The sequence below is a fragment of the Heloderma suspectum genome, chromosome 3, assembly GCF_057233095.1.
Source record: "Heloderma suspectum isolate Gila_16-S chromosome 3, 16-S_ref, whole genome shotgun sequence".
Lineage (NCBI taxonomy): Eukaryota > Metazoa > Chordata > Lepidosauria > Squamata > Helodermatidae > Heloderma > Heloderma suspectum.
In genome coordinates, this window is record NC_139460.1 from 226,866,952 (window position 1) to 226,888,968 (window position 22,017).

A 22,017-nucleotide genomic window follows, 5' to 3' on the forward strand; every position below is an offset into this window, starting at 1 on the left:
GGAAGATGGGACTCCCAGGTCGGAAGATGGTCAAAATGCTATTGGGGAGGAACAGAGGAGAAGTTCAACTAGCCCCACATGTGATGATGCAGGTAGCTCAAAGCCAAAAGGATGGCTAGCGGCCGACAGCGCTGGTGGTGAATGACGAATCCGATGTTCTAAAGATCAACACACCATAGGAACCTGGAATGTAAGCTCTATGAGCCAGGGCAAATTGGATGTGGTTATTGGGGAGATGTCAAGATTAAATATAGACATTTTGGGTGTCAGTAAACTGAAATGGACTGGAATGGTCCACTTCACATCAGATGACCACCAGATCTACTACTGTGGACAAGAGGACCACAGAAGAAATGGAGAAGCCTTCATAATTAATAATAAAGTGGCTAAAGCAGTGCTTGGATAAAATCCAAAAAACGATAAAATGATCTCAATTCAAATTCAGGGTAAGCCATTTAACATCACAGTGATCCAAATATATGCCCCAACCACAGATGCTGAAGAAGCAGAAGTAGATCAGTTCTATGAGGATCTGCAGCACCTACTGGATAATACGCCAAAAAGAGATGTTATTTTCATTACAGGAGACTGGAATGCTAAGGTGGGTAGTCAAACGACAGATGGAATTACAGGCAAGCATGGTCTGGGAGGAGAAAATGAAGTGGGACATAGGCTGATATAATTTTGTCAAGACAACTCACTGTGCCTAACAAACACTCTCTTCCAACAACCTAAAAGATGACTTTATACATGGACATCACCAGATGGTTGACACTGAAATCAGATTGACTACATCCTTTGTAGCCAAAGGTGGCAGACATCTAAACAGTCGGTAAAAACAAGCCCTGGAGCTGACTGTAGTTCAGATCACGAACTTCTTATTGCACAATTTAGAATCAGACTAAAGAGAATAGGGAAGACCCACAGATCAGTTAGATATGAGCTCACTAATATTCTTAATGAATATGCAGAAGAATACGAAGAATATTGAAGAATGATTTAAGGGACTAGATTTAGTAGACAGGGTCCCGGAAGAACTATGGACAGAAGTTCGCAACATTGTTCAGGAGGCGGCAACAAAAAACGTCCCAAAGAAAAAGAAAACCAAGAAGGCAAGATGGCTGTCTGCTGAGACACTGAAAGCAGCCCAAGAAAGAAGGAAAGCAAAAGCCAACAGTGATAGGGAGAGATATGCCAAATTAAGTGCAAAATTCCAGAGGTTAGCCAGAAGAGATAAGGAATTATTTTTAAACAAGCAATGCGTGGAAGTGGAAGAAGATAATAGAATAGGAAGGACAAGAGACCTCTTCCAGAAAATTAGAAACATTGAAGGTAAATTCCAGGCAAAAATGGGTATGATCAAAAACAAAGATGGCAAGGATCTAACAGAAGCAGAAAAGATCAAGAAAAGGTGGCAAGAATATACGGAAGATCTGTACAGGAAGGATAATAATATCGGGGATAGATTTGACAGTGTGGTCAGTGAGTTAGAGCCAGACTGTCAGGGTGGAAACTGAGCCCACAGAGCCCCAGAGCAGTTCTGATTCTGAGGAAGAACAGCAATTTGTGGGAGAGGAGCTTGCTCGCAGTGAGAGAGCGCTGGAGGGGGGCTTGCTGGATGCTCGGCGCAGACGCAGGGAGCGACGACAGATGGAGGGCGCCGAAAGGAGGCGTTCCGCTCGTTTGGCGCTCAAACAACGGTCGCGTCCCGAGGACCCAAGAAAAAGAGGGAGGATCTCTCTATAGCCCATAAGTTCAGAGTCTTCCCGTGGTTCCCCTTTAAACGGGGACCAACTGCCTTACCTGGAGCTTAGGCTACTCTGCTATCTTTCCCCAGTGCTGTTTCTTGCTTAGTCACTAGTGATCAGTATCTGAAAGAGTCATAAAGGAATAAAGCCTTGGAAAGAATCCTCGTCGTCTGTGTCCTGAGTTGGCTATTGGAGGGGACTGCAAGAGGCATCTAGGGTGCTCCTGACACAGACATCCTGAAGAGTGAGGTTGAATGGGCCTTAAGAAGCATTGCTAATAATAAGGCAGCAGGAGATGATGGTATCCCAGCTGAACTGTTTAAAATCTTGCAAGATGATGCTGTCAAGGTGATGCATGCCACATGCCAGCAAATTTGGAAAACACAAGAATGGCCAACAGATTGGAAAACATCAACTTATATCCCCATACCAAAAAAGAGATACACTAAAGAATGTTCAAACTATCGAACAGTGGCACTTATTTCACATGCCGGTAAGGTAATGCTCAAGATCTTGCAAGGTAGACTCCAGAAATTCATGGAACGAGAATTGCCAGATGTACAAGCTGGGTTTAGAAAAGGCAGAGGAACTAGAGAACAAATTGCCAATATCTGCTGGATAATGGAAAAAGCCAGGGAGTTTCAGAAAAACATCTATTTATGTTTTATTGACTATTCTAAAGCCTTTGACTGTGTGGATTATAACAAATTGTGGCAAGTTTTTGGTGGTATGGGGATACCAAATCATCTTGTCTGCCTCCTGAGGAATCTGTATAACGACCAAGTAGCAACGGTAAGAACAGACCACGGAACAACGGACTGGTTTAAGATTGGGAAAGGAGTACGGCAGGGTTGTACACTCTCACCCTACCTATTCAAACTGTACGCAGAACACATTATGCAACGTGCTGGGCTTGATGAAGCCAAGGCTAGAGTTAAAATCGCTGGAAGAAACATTAACAATCTCAGATATGCAGATGATACCACTTTGACGGCTGAAAGCGAGGAGGAGCTGAAGAACCTTCTGACGAAGGTGAAAGAAGAAAGTGCAAAAGCTGGGTTGCAGTTAAACCTCAAAAAAACCAAGATTATGGCAAACAGCTTGATTGAGAACTGGCAAATAGAGGGAGAAAACGCTGAGGCAGTTACAGACTTTGTCTTTCTAGGCGCAAAGATTACTGCAGACGCTGACCACAGCCAGGAAATCAGAAGACGTTTACTTCTTGGGAGGAGAACAATGACAAATCTTGATAAAATAGTTAAGAGCAGAGACATCACACTGACAACAAAGGTCCGCATAGTTCAAGCAATGCTGTTCCCCGCAGTAACCTATGGCTGCGAGAGCTGGACCATAAGGAAGATAGATGCTTTTGAACTGTGTTGTTGGAGGAAAATTCTGAGAGTGCCTTGGAGTGCAAGAAGATCAAACCAGTCCATACTCCAGGAAAGAAAGCCAGACTGCTCACTTGAGGGAATGATATTAAAGGCAAAACTGAAGTACTTTGGCCACATAATGAGAAGACAGGATACCCTGGAGAAGATGCTGATACTAGGGAAAGTGGAAGGCAAAAGGAAGAGGGGCCGACCAAGGGCAAATGGATGGATGATATTCTCGAGGCGATGGACTCAACCTTGCGGGAGCTGGGGGTGGCAACGGCCGACAGGAAGCTCTGGCATGGGCTCGTCCATGAAGTCACGAAGAGTCGGAAGTGACTGAACAAATAAGCAGCAATGTAATGAACATGTCTGATTTTTCTTATTTAAATAGCAACTGCATGGAGGTCCCCCAATCAGGATGGGAACCACAGGATGCGAGGAGGGGTTATTAACCCTTTCTCCCATGTCACAGTCCCAATGAAAATTGTGTCTTTTGTGCTACTATTCGCCCTAGGAGGAAAACTGCCATTGGCAACAATGACAGCATACTCCCAGGGCAAATAACTAAGGGGGAGGATTTTCAGGATTGTAGCTTGGTGGGGGAACGATCAAACCCTCCTCCCTGCATGCTGTGGTCCCAATACTGATATCTCCCTCTCAACTGCTCTTTAAATAAGAAAAGTCAGACATATTAAATGCACAAATTTAACTTATTGGGGCTATTTACATGACATGACAGCCCACTGTGGGTTTTTTAACCCATGGTGAAGCTGCGACAGGTGTGCGACAGGTGTGCGGCATGTGCGGCTGCCATTTTGAATATGCAACACGTGCTCAGGGGTTGTCATGTCACGTGAACTCGGCGAGCATGGGTTATGCGAGGTTTAAACAAGTCTGTTTAACCTTTAGTCCATTTATGGTTATGTGAGGGTTGTTTAACTGCCACATAACGCATTCTTGGTGGTTTCACATGACACAACCCCAAAGTGGGGGTTGCACATGCAATGTGGTGCCTGCAGGCATCACTGCTCATTGTGGGTTAAATAACAGTGTGTCGTCCAAACCTGGTCTCTGTCTACTTTCATCTACTGGCAGGACTTTGAAACGCAGTTTATGAAATGGAATAAGGATCTTCCATTCAAAGTAAAAAGTAAAAATCCAACTGGGTATGCCTAATCCCTTGGGCATGTCTGCAGTAAATCTTTAGACAGCAACTAATGGTTTGGATCCGCTTCACTTTGCACATGGGGCTGTCTCTGATTTCTGCTGATTGTTCTCTGCAGCTGCAGAACTCAACACCACATCAAATCCCATCCTTGATTGACCCCTGACCCTCAGGACTGGCTTTTTGGGAGGTGACTGGGGCTGCAGTGGGAAAGAAATGGGAAAACCTCATTGCACAAGCAGAACTCTGCTTGTAGTTCTGAGGATCTAATCCAGTAACCACAATTCACTTTGCACAAACAAAAGAGCCTGTATGCACACAGTTATAGGTTTCTTTTCTTTTCCTTTTCATTCTAAAGAAAAACGCCTGTTCCAATCCTCCCACATCTCTCCAATCTCACTCTAATGAAAGCACTTCAGAATTCAAATATCATTAGATTCTTAAAATTGCTATTAGTAAGAAAAAAAGAAAACAATATACAATTCCTGATTAGTAACGTTTGAGAACTCTGAATCCACATTCAAAGATACCAGCAGCAAATCTGAAAGCATAAATGTACCTGTCAATAATATTTCTGAGCACAATTCTAAGACTCAAACTCGCTGGCTGGAGGGAGTTAGGATGGGCTGGACAACCCCATCCATCGGCAGAGGGGAGCTCTGATGGCAGGGAGGGCACATCTATCCCAGTAACCCCCAGTAAGCTCAGTGGGTGGAGTTCTACTTTCGGTAGTAGGCCTTGAAAAGGAGTGTTCTAGGAGTGGGGCAGAAGCGGCCTTGGATCTCCTGGATCCAAGGTCCCTTCATTTATCTGAGAGGCCCTAGGTTAAGCTCTTTGCCCATGCCAGCTTGGACATGGCGTAGGTATCTTCCCTCCTGTTGAAACCATCAGCAAGAAAAAATCAAAGTTTTTTTTAGAAATGCCAGAGAAGGAAAACGATGACTCCTCCACATATACACACACACATCTGCCCTGGCCGGTGCACAATGGCAGGGCTTTGGAAGTGGTGGACGACCTGCCACTTAACCCCAGACCCACTTAAGATTGCTCTACCCAACTTGAACAAAATTAAAGATGTTAATTACCATTTTCTGCATTTTCCCATAGGAACTTCCTGACCCATTTTTTGAATTGTAGAATAGTAGAATCATCTGGGACTTCAAGTCCAACAGTAAAAAGTTTCTTATACTCCATACTTTTAGGCAAATCCTAGCAATAAGAAGGTGTAAAAAGTGCAGGAAATATTAGTCATTCAATTATTGTATATCTCTAAGATAGACACAATATTTTAAATACAGGTTCAGAGTAAAACTCATTTTGCAGGAATGAGAAGTACACAAGTATGTCAAGTGAATAATTCTTCCAAGGGCTCTTTGGACTGATACACTGCTGTCAGTTGGGAAAATAATCGGTGCTTCGTTCGGTATTCAACATTTGGAGAGTTTAAGCAGATGAATTCACAAATTCATCATGTGAATTTTAGCACGTCACAATGAAATGTTTGTAGTCTTCAAATGGTCTCTTTTTCTGATCTTGATAATTTTAAAAAATGAATAGCATGATCCCAGTATCAAACTAGGCAAATCATATTTTTGTGACCCATCACTGTGAGCCACTACACTGGATGTCTCCCAATCACACAACAATCCATTAAAGTGAACCAGCTGGCGAGGCCTGGTGTCATCTTTTCTACTGGACCACCCAGTATTTGAAGAGTTTCAATATGTCCAGTTCTGGACAAAATTAATGCTGGCTGCTGATCTTATTTATTGCATTTTATACTGTCTTTCTGGTTTACAAAAATTCAGAAAACATGAATGATAAACAAATACAAACATAATAAAACATTAAAAACAACCTTTAAAACCATAACAGTTTAAAAAGCCAAATTAAAAAGATGTGTCTTGACACCCTCCCTGAATGCAGAGAGCGTGGGGACTAGTAACTCCAGAGGGAGTTTGGGAGCAACACCGGAGAAAGCCCTTTCCAGTGTGGCTGACAAATGGGCTTCTGTAAGTGAGAGTGTCTTCAAAAGGACCTCTCCTGCTTATCTTAGGAATCAAGCAGGTTCATATTGAGATATGTGGTCCCTCTGATAGCTAGGCCTAAGCCATTCAGGGCTTTAAATGTTAAAACCAACACCTTGAACTGAGCCCGTAAAACAATTGGCAACCAGCGCTGATCTTTCAGTATCGGAGTGTAGTGATTCCAATACCGTGCACTGTTTAGCAGCCTAGCTGCCACATTTTGGACAAGATGAAGCTTCCAGACACAGTCCATGTACAGCACATTGCAGTAGTCTAACTGTGATGTAACTAAGGCACGGATAACAGTTGCCAGATCAAACTCACTCAGGAACGGCCACAGTTGGTGCACTAGATGTAGTTGTGCAAACACATTCCTCACCACTTCTGCCACCTGAAGATCCAGGGACAGCATACAATCCAGGAGCACTCCCAAACTCCGAACCTGACATTTCAGTGGGAAAGTGACCACATCCAAAACAGGTTGAATCCCAGTCCCCAAGCCAGGCTACTGATGAACAACATATCTGTTTTTTCTGGATGTAATCTCAGCTTGTTCACCCTCATCCAGCCCATTATCACATTTAAGCAATGTTCAAGGATAGCAACTGCTTCCTTAACAAGGAGAAATAGAGCTAAGTGTCATCAGCATATTGATGACATCTCACTCCAAACCTCCCAATGGCTTCTCCTAGCAGTTAAATAACATTGAACACGGGACAAAATCCTGTGGGACACCACAGACCACCAGCCGTGGTATTGAACAGTAGTCCCCCAACACCACTTTTGGGACATGATATGACAGGAAGGACTGGAATCATTCTATAGAGTGCCTCCAAAGCTTAGCTCTGCCAGGTGGTCCAGAAGGATATTATGCTTCATGGTACTGAAAACCACTTAGAGGTCCAAAGCCCAAATGGAAATGGGTACAGATAAACAATATCATCCAAATGCATCTGGAGTTGCAAGGCCACCACCTTTCTGATCACCTTGACCAAGAATGGACTATTTGAGACTGGCCTGTAACTTCCAAGATCTGTAGGGTCTTACTGCTGCCTCCTTCAAGCAAAAGGGAACATGCCCTTCCTGCAAGGAGGCATTAAACATTTCCTTTAGCCATATGGCCAGTACCATCCTGGTTGGCTTACTTAGCCAGGATGGGCAATGATCGAGCAAACAAGTGGTATCCAACAAGTGGTATCCCAGACACCTTGTCCCTTTTTCTTTAAACATAATTAAACAGCCAAAGACAAGGTGCTGCAGGAGAGCTGAACTGAGCATCCTGCCCTGTGGCATGAATTGATTTCAAATGCCTCTGGGTAGGGAGGGAAGGGAAATTGCATAATTTGCATTTTCTTTACAGGGACAATTGTATGGAAAAAGAAATGGCTGCTCCTCTGGGCATACTGTATGGGCAGCCATTTCTTTTTCTGGACAATTGTCCCTGTAAAGAAATTGGAAATAATGTCATTTCCTTCTTTATCCAGGGGCATTTGAAGTTTCAGTTTTTGCTGCATGATATAGGCAGTTCAGCTCAGCTGAGCTGCTTCAGTGCCTTGCCTTTGGTTGCCTTTATTATGTTAAAAAAAAGGAAAGCCACATCAGCTACACACCCAACCATCTTGTGTCCTCATCTCATAGTAAGAATCCCAGCACCACCACCAGAAGGAAATTGCAGCATGGACCCTATTTATCATTAATTTTATTTTATTTAGGGGGGATAACGATATGAATAATTGAACTGAAAGGGGGTAATTTATTGAAGAGAAATTTATTTCGGAGCTGGATCTTGATCAGCTGGGGGCAAATTAATGGAGTAAGAGAACTGATTTGGGTGACGTAAGTGTGGTGCAAATTAATTTAAGACTTTTGGCTGGTGATTTGGATGGAAAATTAATTAGTTTGTTTTCTGTGAAATTTAAATCCCAGTAATTATTTCCAAATGTACATATATACCTAAATTGACCATATGCAAATGCTATGCAAATTGCTATCCCCTTTTTCGGTGGTGCAGGCTCTCTTTTTTGGCAACGTATAATTGGCCACTCTAGAACCAGCCATTGATCCTAATGTACCACTGAAAAAAACTCCCATGAAATAGTTTCTCTTTTGGAATGAGTGAAATGCTTTTCAAGGCAGGGTTTAAGTTTAACACACTCAAACTGTATAGCATGAAGATTTTAATGTAAAATTATCTACAGCATTAGAGAATGATAATTCTTTTGCACGGTGGAATTGTACATTCTTGTGTATATGCAACACTCAAATCCAAGATACATTTCTGCATCTAGGTGCTACCATCTTCATAAGAGAACTATATATGGCCTTTGGTGCTTGTGAATGGCTGCTTGCCTTCTTCCGGTGACCTTTGTTTTGTACAAATGTTGTGATTTCTGTTTTCAACATTTATTTTTTCCTCCTTCTTGGATAGCAAAAGCTAAGTTATGTATGCCTAGGAAGCATGCAGTGCACCACTTCTGTAGCTTTCTCTGGTATATTGGCAATTTTGCTTGTACAAAACTAAGGCTTTAGGCTTTGGAGGCTGCAACCCTAAGCACAATTACCTGGAAGTAAGCTCCACTAAACAGAGAGGGTCTTACTTCTGAGAAACATGCATAGATTTGCTCGGTGAACTTCATAAATATGCCAAATAGTACAATTTTGTATGCTAAGTTATAATTGATACATTATATGTTGTTAAAGCAGTAAATTAAGTTTAGGTGTGATCAGAAATAAGCATTGCATATATTTCATTTCCCCCCCAAATTTCCTTTTTTTCTGGAAAAAAAACTGGCTTCAGGAATTTTGTTTCTAATTTGCCTGTTACACAAATTCTTCCCCTCTTTACCTCTTCTTCTAATTCCCTTGCTCTGCAGGGGGCAGGGAACTCTCCTGTTATATTCTGTAAAGCACCATGCACACTGATGACACCTATAAATAAATAACGTGCATCATGGAAGAGCTAATCAAACTCTTTCACTGTTTCACAATCCTCCAAATGGAGGATTGTCTGTTTCTAGCTTGGCATTAAAAAGCACAGAGCAAAAATTTAGTTCTTTCTGCAAATACCAATTTACTATTACCTTAACATCATAATATCTTGTTGTATATGTTAAATCAATAATTAAGCCAAGTTCCATATTTAGAGCTTTTACTGCAGCGATCAGATCTTTTGGTGTAAACTTTTGAGTTGGTGTCAGTCGCTGGTTGATGGCCTAGGATGGGGAGAAAAGAGATTACACATGGGAAAATATTCCTATGCAAATGAAAAAATCTGACTCATACAACTGAAAATCAGAAAATGAAACACATTCAGAACTAGCAGACAGTTTCTAAGTGCATCAGTTATTTACTTAAAAAAATAGGAGGTACAGATAGTAAATGCAGGTTGCTTACTTTTAACTGTAGTTCTTTGAGTGGTCATCTGTGCATTCACACATATGGGCTTTGTGTCTGTGCACAGATCCTTGTTCGGGAAACTTCTATGGCTGAGGGAAACATTTTGGCAGGAACCCTCCTTCACCATCCACTGCACATGTCCTATTGGGTTCCCGCCCATCTCCTCAGTTCCTTGAGACCGACTAACTGACCTCATATCAAGGAGAATTGTTCACTCCAGCATCAGCAACAGTAATTACATCAACACTGAAGTGGGGTCGGTGGGTGGGTTGTGTGAATGCACAGATGACCACTCAAAGAACTACAGTTACAGGTAAGCAACCTGCATTTCTTCTTCGTGGTCTCTGTGCATTACACATATGGGCGATTAACAAGTTGGCTTACTGTTGGTGGGTAGGTGTCCTATTGAAGGACAGAAGACAGAACTGCTTGGCCACAGTTACAATCCTCTCTTGCACGCACATTGAGCCGGTAATGACAGATGAATGTCGATGGTCTCGACCACGTTGCAGCTCTGCAGATGTCTGGTAACGATACGCCCCTTCCAAATGCCACTGATTTTATTTATTTATTATTTATTATTAAATTTATTAATCGCCCAACTGGCTGGTCACCCAGCCACTCTGGGTGATGTACAGCATACAATAAAACAGTTTAAAACAATAAAATTCTACAGTAAAAACATTTTCTAAAATACCCTAACCCACCCCAAATGCCTGCCTGAACAACCACGTTTTTAATGCACGACGAAAGCTCATTAAAGAGGGGGCATGGCGGAGTTCCCTAGGGAGGGAGTTCCACAGAGTGGGGGCCACCACAGAAAAGGCCCTCTCCCTCGTCCCCACCACTGTAGCTGTCCTGGCTGATGGGACAGAGAGAAGGCCATCCGAGGCTGATCTTGTTAAGAGGCCTATCTGGTGCTGCTGGAGGCGCTCCTTAAGATAGGCTGGGCCGGAACCATATAGGGTTTTAAAGGTCAAAACCAACACCTTGAATTTGGCCCGGAAAACAACTGGTAACCAGTGCAACTCCTTCAGCACTGGAGTGATGTGATCTCGCCGGCGGCTGCCTTTAATCAGGCGAGCCGCCACATTCTGTACCAGCTGCAGCTTCCGAACAGTCTTCAAGGGTAACCCCACGTAGAGCACATTACAGTAGTCTAAATGAGAGGAGACCAGGGCATGTACTACCGATGGGAGCAGATAGTCGGGAAGGAAGGGGCGCAGCCGCCGTATCAGATGGAGTTGATACAGCGCTGTCCAGCTCACAGCTGGCACCTGAGCCTCCATAGACAGCTGGGAGTCCAAAATGACCCCCAGGCTGCGGACCTGGTCTTTCAAGGGTAGCCATACCCCATTCAACACCAGGTCAACATCCCCCAGCCTCCTCTTGTCTCCCACCAAAAGTACCTCGGTCTTGTCAGGGTTCAGCTTCAGCTTATTCCTCCCCATCCAGCCACTCACCGTTTCCAGACATTTGGACAGGGATTCTACGGCCAACCTTGGTGAAGATTTGAATGAGAGGTAGAGCTGCGTGTCATCCGCATATTGATGACACTGCACCCCAAACCTCCTGATGATAGCCCCCAGCGGCTTCACATAGATGTTAAATAGCATCGGGGAGAGGATGGAACCCTGTGGCACCCCACAAGTGAGTGGCCACGGGTCCGAAACCTCCTCTCCCAGTGCTACCCTCTGGTACCTGCTGGAGAGGAAGGACCGGAACCACCGCAATACGGTGTCTCCAATGCCCAACCCCTCCAGGTGGTCCAGGAGGATACCGTGGTCAACGGTATCAAAAGCTGCTGAGAGGTCGAGGAGAACAAGGAAGGAGCATTCACCCCTATCTAGAGCCCTCCTCATATCATATACCAAGGCGACCAAGGCCGTTTCTGTCCTTGTTCAACACTGATGTCGAAACACCTCTGGTCGAATGTGCTCTAACAGAGCTATCTATGCATAATCCAGCCAACTCATACACTAGACTGATGGCCTGTGCGATCCAAGCCACAAAACGCTGCAAAGACACCTGAAGACCTTTCTTTGGTCACTCATAACATACGAAGAGTCTTTCTGATTTCTGAAATGTCTTGGTTCTTGTTTTATAGAACGTGAGTGCTCTACACATGTCTAAAGTATGAATCATGGATTCCAACTGAGATGTTGGCAAAGGAAAAAAGGTTGGCAAAACAGTGTCCTAGTTTATATGAAAACTGGATACCACCTTAGGCAGAAAGACTGGAACTGGGTGAAGTACAGCCTTATCCTTATGAAAAATAAGGTATGGAGGATCTATCCTTAAAGCACAAAGTTCACTAGATCACCGTGCCATGGTAATGGCAATTAAAAATGCCAGTTTCCAAGAAAGCAGTCTCAAATCCACAGTGGCTAAAGGTTCAAATGGTTTGGAGGTTAACATTTTAATACAACTGATAAACTCCACTGTGGTACAAAACTTTTAACTGGAGGCAACAGATTCCTGAGTCCCTGCAAAAACATATGAACAACAGGGTGTGTAAATGTTGAAAAACCCTCAATGGGTAGATGAAAAGCTGTAACAGCTGTCAGGTACACCCTGATTGATGGTAGTTTAAGTTCTCTCTCCAACAGCATATGCAGGAAGGTAAGTGTAATGTCTAAGGGAGCAGAGTGTGGATCTTAAGGAGTGCCTCCAGCGACACCAGACAGGCCGCTCAACAAGATCAGCCTCGGATGGCCTTCTCTCTGTCCCATCAGCCAGGACAGCTAGGCTGGTGAGGACGAGGACAGGGCCTTCTCTGTGGTGGCCCCCACTCCCGTTAATGAAATGGAGATTTTTTTTTTAATCTTCCCGTATAGTAATATGAAAATATGCATCTAGGAGATCCACCACCACGAACCAGATGCCTTGAATCAGAAGAGGCATTATTGTGGCTAATGTGGTCATTCGAAATTTTGTGGTGTGGATGAAGAGACTGAGATTTCCAAGATCCAAAAGAGGTTGAAGTCCTCCATCTCTCTTCGAATAGCACCCTTCCCACGAAGGGTTGCTGTCTCGTCTCTTAGAACCTGCGATGGAGCAGTAACCTTCACAATACCGAGAGGAGGGAGGACTTCGAACTCTATGTGGTATCTGAACTGGACAATGTCGAGGACCCATGCATCGGAGGTTATCATCAACCAAACAGGTAGGTAGCGGGAGCGGACTGAACCAAACATTGGACACATGGTGAAGAGATGAATTAGATTTAAGTCCAAGTCAAAGCCTCCATTTAGAAGTGTCCCCCTTAGGGTGAGAAGGGTGAAAGCAACTTGTTTGCTGTTGGAGCCTCTACATCTGAGACTGAAAACAAGGATATTGGTTCTGATATTGATGCTGTTTGTAAAAAGGTTGCTGTTGATACCATCTCCTATGTCAATATGGAGTGTATTGAGTCGGTTGTGACATCCCCATCTTCTTTGCTTTATTCTTTGCTTTCTGTATGGCATCCATAGCTTCATCGGTTTTAGCGTTAAAGAGGACTTCTCCATCAAATGGAAGGTCCTCTATATGGGATCATGCCTCTGGAGTTAATCTCGCCAACTAAATGAAGCCAGACATGTCTTCTAAGGGCTACGGCCCCAACTATAGCTTTTGCAACGCAATCCACTTGAAGTTGTGTAGTGCTAATTTGTTGACATGACAAACTTTAGTAGTTCTGCTTGAAAAATTCTTGCTAGCTCTCACTGATCTTCCGGAAGGTAATCGCAGAGGGACCCAATCTTTTCCCATAAAGAAGCTGATATCAGGACATCATGACTTGTTAACTGGCCACCTTAAGCCCCCAAACTGCAGAAGAGTAGATTCACCTGCCCAACATGTCCAAATGCCTCCCTCTTTATCAGGTGGAGAAGCGCGAATTTTCTGAAACTTACTTTGAGAAGTCTTGGCAATAATTGAATTAGGGCGAGGATGCGTAAACAAAAAACCTGCATCCTTCTCTTGTAGCTTATACAGAGATTCCAGCCTCTTCAACGTGGGAGCCATTGAAGAAGGAACCTTCCAGGAATCCTTGACCATCTGCAATACATTAGGCAAAAACAGGATAGAAACTGGTGCTGACTACTTGGTATAAACAACGTCAAAAACTGGGTCTTGTAATTTCTCTGTAGACTGTTGGGTCTCGATCCCCAATGATTGCACCATCCAGAGAATTTGATCCGAAAAATTAAAAAGAACTTCTGAAGGAGATGCACCTTCCTGTGCACTTACTACATCATCTGGTGAAGATATCGAGGGAGGAGCTGTTGAAACTGAATTAGAATCAGACTGATAGTCCTCTACAGATTGCGGAGATGTCTCATTCTCATGCGTCACCATACTAGACTTTTCCTTTTGGAGGGGACCTGGAGACGTACGTCTCGCAGGGAGTGATGATTCTTTGTTTCCTGTGGGACAGCGAGTTCTCATGGAAGAAGATCGAGGAGGTACTGGAAGAGGAAGAAATGAATCCTCCTGTGGTGGCCTTGATAGTAATGCTTCTGACACCTGAGCATAATGCAGGGAGGTAGCCCCAAGAGAGCAAGTCTGTTCCGGAAAAAAAATCTCTAGGATCTTATCAATCATCGCAAGCATAACGCACCCGAGGTGGATGTAGCCAGTCATATAGTCTACTATATTCTCTTACAGGTGAACACGACCTATAGTGTCTGTCCCGTTCATAATGGTCACTATACGGAAAATCAAACATTTTAGATCTAAATGACTCTGGAGACAATTCCTGTGTAAGGTGCTCCCTCAGTACCAATAACGAAGGTGGCTGCATACGTTGAGGAGTACCCTGAGGTGCCTTCATGGGCGATAACTCCCTTATTTCACCTTCGGAGGTCGATGCTGTCGGCAATCATTCCTGTAGTGATACCAGTAGAGGCCTCAGCATCAATATCGATGGAGCTTTCGCAATTTGAGAGTCCAGCAGTGGTGGGGTGGTGCAATTTGAGCAGATTGAGCCATAATCTCTTCTGAGACTTGTGTTTCACATGCTTTAGGTTTCTTCTTCTTCTTAACCTCAGAGGAAGCCTTAGGCGTCCTAGCCTTTTTTGCAATCTTCTTTGCCGTAGAAACAGCAAAAGAGCGGCCAGGTATAGGAGGCTCCATCCAGCCCGTGCTTAGAGCTGGGGACTTAGAGAGCGGAGATGAGGACATCTGAGACTTCCCTGACATAGCTGCAGGCTGCAATTTGTCAGTCTTTGAAGTAGAGTCCACAGTTTCCAGTGCCTTTTTCCACAACAAAGCCTTTAAATGGTCCAAGCAATGGTGCTTAGTTTGCTTTATGAAATTCATACAATGATGGCAGGTATCCACCACATGAGCTTCCCCCAGGCAAAGGAAACACAAAGAATGCCCATCAGTGGGGGGTAGTTTGCTGCCGCACTGAATGCATTTACGAAAGGGGGCCTTAACAGTCATATGTGTGTCTCTCGGAGTTCCAAGATCACGAAAAAGAAATAAGTCCACAAACAACACTAACTACTTTGGGGGGCGGGAGGGGAGAAAAGAGAAAGTAGTAGAAGAAAAGAAACTACCTAAACTACCTCAGCAGTAACAGAGAGATTTTTACTAAGATGAACTCCCAACGAGGCGTCCTTTCAGAAAGGTGGTCGAACGAGAACTGAGGAGATGGGCGGGAACCAACAGAGGCATGCACAGTGGACCGTGGGGGAAGGTTCCTGCCAAAAATGTTTTCCTCAGTGATGCACAGAGACCAGAAGAAGAACCTATTCAGTACTTGGTTTTTTTTCCCTGGACCAGCCTGGTTGTTTGTTTGTTTTTCAGTCCAGGCTGGTATAGGGATAATGCTAGTTTAAATCCCAAATTTCACTACCCCAAACTGAACACATGAATGTAGCCTAACAAAGCAGGCACTTTGCCAAATGCCAGATGTTTGTTATAAGCCTGACTAGGTGAAATCACTGGGGCTCCAGCCTATTTCTGTGAAGAGAAGTAGATAAACATAGTCTAGGCAGAGTAGATCACTGTGAAGTAAATATGTTTTATCTATGTATTTTCACCTTTTGAAGTATCCTTCACAGCACACCTCTTTGCATCTTCTTGTGCAACTTCATCATTTATCAGATAATAAACAGCAAACAGATCCTCCCATTCTTGGGTTTGTGAGTGAACAGCACTTCTTAAATTGGAAGAAACATATCCACTCTTCACCTATTCTATTCTAAAATTTAACTTGCACATTATCCCCTTCCTTTCTCTCAACATTAAAGGGCAAGTTAGCCAAACAGACTTTGTAATCTGCATAAACACAGATTTCTTGAAAACTGTCATGTGACCCACTGGAAACGATGGCAATGTACATGCAGGACAAGGGTAGACAACCTGGTGCCCACCAGACAGTTTGGACCATAATTCCCATCAACTCCAGCCAGCATGATGGTCAGGGATGATGGGAGTTGTAATCCAAAGTATTTAGAAGGCACCGGGTCACCTACCTCTGATGTAGGGTATGTAGGTCCAATTGTTTGTCCTTTACACAGAAATTGCCTTCAATCTGTTCCTCTCAATTACATTTACAGAAGCAGCTGAAGGACAGATCTGATTCTTGAGACCCTGGAATACCCTGCCCTGCAGTGATGACAGTCTTGATCACAGACAGATTGTGGTATGGAGATGAAAGGAGGGCTTTCCCCTTTCTTGTAGTAACTATTCTGTTGGTCTTATTTATTTGTTATAAAATGTATAAACCAATCCATATCAAGAGATATTGCAGTGGTGTACAATAAATTATAATACAAAATACAAAATACAAAAAGCAAATAGATAAATAAAACAGTGGCTGGAATTTACTCATCAGTAAATAGCTTGCCTGAAAGAAAAAACACCACCACCAAAATCAAAGTAGTATAAGTGCATGCCTGAACTGTTGGAAGGGTATTCCATAGGGTGCCCATCTCCTATTGGTTTCCAAACAGATCTCCAACCCATGTAGGACTACCAGGAGTGCCTCTTTAGAAGACTTCAGTGATCAGGCAGGATGATAAGGGAGAAGGCATGTTATCAGGTATCCTGGGCCCAGATTATTTAGGGCTTTATAGACTAGTACAAGAACCTTAAACCTGGCCTGATTTCTGCAAAACATGGCCCCTCCAGGAAATTCCTGACTTGTGTGGCGGATAACTTCCTCCTACAGAAAACAGAGGAAGGAACTAGAGGATTGGCTATCCTTGACTTGATCCTAACCAACAGAGATGACTTAGTGCATAAAGTAGCACTTACAGGAACTCTGGGGGAAAGCAACCATATTATACTTGAGTTCTTGGTTGTAAAGGAAGCAAAAGCTGAGTGTAGCCAAATGCGTACCCTGGATTTTAGGAAAGCTGATTTTAATAAACTCAGAACAGTGATCAGTAAGGTCCCATAGCAAGCAACTCTAACGGGAAAAGGAGTCCAAGATGGGTGGGAGCTTTTAAAAAAGGAAATTCTCAAAGCACAATTACAAACAATTCCAACAAGAAAAAATGGTGGAAGACAACAGAAGAAGCCAATGTGGCTTCACAAAAAGCTTAGAGATGACCTGAAAACAAAAAAGTACACATTTAGGAAGTGGAGAGAAGGCCAAGTAACAAAGGAAGAGTACAGGCAGGTAGCACAGTATTGCAGGGATGGCGTCAAGAAGGCTAAAGCTGAGAATGAGCTGAGGTTAGCGAGGGATGCTAAAAGCAACAAAAAAGCTTTTTTTCAGCTACGTGCATAGTAAAAGGCAGAGGAAAGAAATGGTGGTTCAGCTATTAAATAAGGATGGCAAAATGATAACAGATGACAAAGAAAATGCAGAAGTGCTCAATTCCTACTTTGTCTCAGTCTTCTCCCAAAAGAGGGTCTATGACCCCCCCTGGCAAAGGCGAAGTACAGGCTGAAGGGGCAGGATTGCAGCTTGAGATCGACAGGCATATGATCAAGGAACATCTAATTACTTTGAATGAGTTCAAATCTCCAGGGCCAAATTACCCTAGAGTAATAAAGGAAGTGGCAGAAGAACTCGCAGAGCCACTGTCTATTCTCTTTGAGAAATCATGGAGGACGGGTGAAGTGCCAGATGACTGGAGGGCTAACGTTGTCCCTATCTTCAAAAAGGGTAAAAAGGAGGAACCTGGGAACTACAGACCAGTCAGTCTGACATCAATCCCTGGGAAAATTCTGGAGCAGATGATAAAGCAATCCATCTGTAAGCACCTTGAAAACAATGCAGTTATTACTCGAAGCCAACATGGATTTGTCAAGAACAAGTCCTGCCAGACTAATCTGATCTCATTTTTTGATCAAGTAACCTCCCTTGTGGACTGTGGGAATGCTGTGGACATAATATACTTCTACTTCAGCAAAGCTTTTGACAGTGCCCCATGATATCCTGATGAGCAAACTAGCTCAAAGTGGACTAGATCAAACAACTCTCAGATGGATCCACAGTTGGCTATAAAATCGGGCTCAAAGAGTGCTCATCAATGGAATCTTCTCAAACTGGGGAGAGGTAACGAGTGGGGTACCACAGGGCTCAGTCCTGGGCTCAGTGCTTTTCAACATTTTTATTAATGACTTGGAGGAGGAAGTGCACGGAATGCTGATCAAATTTGCAGACGACACAAAATTGGGTGGGATAGCTAATACTTTGGAAGACAGTAACATAATTCAAAGTGATAGACTGGAGCACTGGGCAGAAAACAACAGAATGACATTTAATAGGGATAAATGCCAAGTTCTGCACCTAGGAAAAATAAACCAAATGCACGGTTACAAGATGGGGGATACGTGGCTCAACAACACTACAAGTGAGAAGGATCTTGGAATTGTTGTCGATCACAAGCTGAATATGAGCCACCACTGTGATGTGGCTACAAAAAAGGCCAATGCTATTTTGGGCTGCATTAATAGAAGCATAGCTTCCAAATCCTGGGAAGTACTAGTTCCCCTCTACTCAGCACTGGTTAGGCCTCATCTGGAGTGCTGTGTCCAGTTCTGGGTACTGCACTTTAAGAAGGATGCAGACAAGCTGGAGAGGGTTCAGAGGAGGGCAACAAAGATGATCAGGGGACTGGAAACAAAGCCCTGTGAGGGGAGACTGAAAGAACTGGGCGTGTTTAGCCTTGAGAAGACTGAGGGGAGATATGATAGCGCTCTTCAAGTACGCGAAAGGTTGTCACAGAGAGGAAGACCAGGATCTCTTCTTGATCATCCCAGAATGCAGGACACAGAATAATGGGCTCAAGTTACAGGAAGCCAGATTCTGGCTGAATATCAGGAAAAACTTCCTGACTGTTAGAGCAATGCGACAATGGAGCCAATGACCTAGGGAGGTAGTGGGCTCTCCCACACTTGAGGCATTCAAGATGAGGCGGGACAGCCATCTGTCAGGGATGCTCTGACTTGGATTCCTGCACTGAGCAGGCAGTTGGACTTGATGGTGTTGTAGGCCCCTTCCAACCCTACTATTCTATGATGGCCAGCCAGCACAGAGCCTTCAACAGAGATGTTACATGCTGATATGGAGTGGCACATCAGCTAGGCAGCCATGTTTGATACTGTATTAAATGGTGCTATCCAATAAAGGACAAGGTAATAGTCAAACTTTAATTATATAAAATGTACCACAATGTGGGCAGGATCCAATGCTGTCACTGTGTCTCTACTGTTTGTGTTGCACCAGTGGGACCCAACGCTAACGCAACCCTTTGAAACCATACAAGTTGAAATGTTTCTGTTCTGTTCCAGACATTAGTGTTTCAGCTTGTTTCCAATTGCTTTAGCAAATGCTAGCTTCTCATTGCACTAGCGATAGGTTCTACTGGTATGCGGGCAACACTGGATGCTGCCCAGTATCTTTTATGCTTTTTGATGAACATAAATGTATGGAAATAACATTTTATACATACCCCTTTCAAGGGTACTTTGAAAGCAATGAATCGAGTTCCTGCTATAGGTTGTCCAACTGGTGATACATTCCGCCATCTGTTAACAAAAGCAAAATAGGTTTGCATTTAATTATGCCTGTTAGAAAAATAAATTTCATGACTAGTGTTTTACAGGGCCTGGATCCAGAGATATGTATATACAGCAGAAGTCTGCCTTTAGATTACTGTACCATCACCGGGGCGGGGGGGGGGGGGCGCCGTGGCCTGGGGTCTGAATATTAAGGGCCTCCTGGTGATAGAATCCATTAGTGGCTCTTCCAAAACTGATGCGTTTTTCCATCTGCTTGATACTGCACATGTAGCTCTCAGTCCAATGCCACTGTGCCTCAGAAGCCACACATGCAGGCCCTTTTGTGTTCTTCATTTCCAGTCTAGCAAATGATGCACACATAACAGTCTGTTCCCCCAGGTAAATCATCCTTACTACATCAGGCTGCAGGAGTTGAAGCAGGAGTTTTCCATCCAAATGATTATCAATAAAATACCAAAAGATCTTAGCACATCAATATAGTTTTTTAAAGCTTCAGAGAAGCATGAGAGTAGTATAAAACTGCATACATTTGGTCCATGCAGCACATATGACTTTGGAAAGTCATGCCAATAAATACAGGTGTATGGAAGGGTTACATTGGAACAGATTATTTCCATAGCTGCCTGCCATCTGTGGAAGGGGAAAGCTTTACATACTAAAATAAATACTTTGTCCAGAGATGGTCTAATGAGAAGGATTCCTTTTAGATCCTGTGCAAAAAAATGACAGTGCAAGCAGGAGACATGGTAGAAATCTCAGCAGAGTCATTTTGCAAGCAGAAAGGCACCAGAATCAGTTCTTGCTTTGAAAAATTGCAAGTTTTCTCTTTTTCTGTAATGTTTACTATGGCATTCCAAGTAAGTAAACACGTAACACTTACTGACATCTCAGAGAATGATCCAGCCAAAGTTAACCATGTGTTAGTCCCATTGATTTCAAAGGGAAAGTTAACAAGTGCATAACTGTCCTATTAAAATCAAGAGGTCTTACATGTGGTCAACTTTGATTAGATTGTGCTCTAAATTTGTTGCATGACTTGTAACTAACAGAATGTGGTAACTGTATTTATTATGGGATTTTATATTTCTTTAGTCTTTTATGAAGACCTAGGTAATGAAAATAAAAGTGTTCTAATTTCGGAATACTGACACCAAGCGTGCACATGTGTTTGTGAACACTGGGGACAAGAGGATGTAGATGTTCCTTATTTTAAAAATTGCTCTGACTTCTATGGCTATGTTACACTCACTTGTGTTCTGATTTATTCTGGCTCTAATACTATTTTGATGCGGCTTTTATAGAATTGCTGTTTTTAGCTTATTTTTTGTTGTTTTATTGTAAGCAGCCCTGATAATGTGATTGATGGGTGTGATACGTATTAATTAATTAATAATAAAACAGCAAGAAACTAACTGTTTTGTCGTTTTAGCTAGCACTGCTAAAGGTATAATATTGTCCCTACACACAATGTAATAGGATACACTATGGATCTTTTTAGATGATGATGAAATCTACAAGATTACTATACATCTGATGAAGTAGATTCTAGCCCATGGAAGTTTATGCCATAATAAATTTGTAAGTCTTGAACGCACTACAAGACTGTTGTTTCTACAGCAATAAACTAACAGGGCTACCTCTCTTGAAACTCTCACTCCACCACAGCCAAGCAAAGCCCAAGAAAGCCAAAGATATACCTGGGTGCTGGAAATCCACATAGCTCAGTGACAAGGCCATCACCACCAATGCTGCTGAGGGTGGTTAAAAGCTGCACCCAGTTATGGCATGTCTGAGCCAGAATCGGTGGTGGTTAAATTAAAAAACTGGAGAAGTATAACATTTCATAGACATTTCTGAATGTTCAGACAATTACTGCATATACGTATGACCAAAAATAATGTCATGTCCATTCTTTTCCTATTCACTACCAATTGTATAATCAATCAATACATGGGAAATGTTTACTTTACCAAAATCAACCCATCCATCTGCCCTCAGGTTTTTCCATTCAAAACCAGAAAGCTCTCTCTGATTTAGTGCCATTGCACATGCTAAACTTCAGCTCTCAAGCAATTCTTCCTTGTTAAGGTTTCAGATAGTGAAAAGTTGATTGACTCTGCTGTCTTAAGCTAATCTCAGGAAACAAAAGCAGTGTCCAGTTTACACCACTTATATTATTTTTACATCTGCCAGTAGAACATATGGAACATAACACTAGAAATATACCAACACTGGAACTATTTATTATTACATTTATATCTTTACTTTTTTCCTCCAAGGAACTGAAGGTGGCTTATATGATCCCCATTTTTCTCTCCATTTTAATCTCACAACAG

General features: G+C 43.0%; 1 protein-coding gene across 1 annotated transcript in view; it reads right to left on the reverse strand.

Moving 5' to 3' along the window:
• The window catches only part of LOC146350852 (uncharacterized), a 54,422-nt gene that overhangs the window by 16,818 nt on the left and 15,587 nt on the right, over positions 1-22,017 (reverse strand). The window contains exons 3-5 of the mRNA XM_084845903.1: positions 19,612-19,687; positions 9,397-9,528; positions 5,375-5,498 (exon numbers count right to left, since the gene is read on the reverse strand). Of these exons, the coding sequence (XP_084702029.1) occupies positions 5,375-5,498; positions 9,397-9,528; positions 19,612-19,687 (332 nt within the window). The remainder of the gene's footprint in view (positions 1-5,374; positions 5,499-9,396; positions 9,529-19,611; positions 19,688-22,017) is intronic.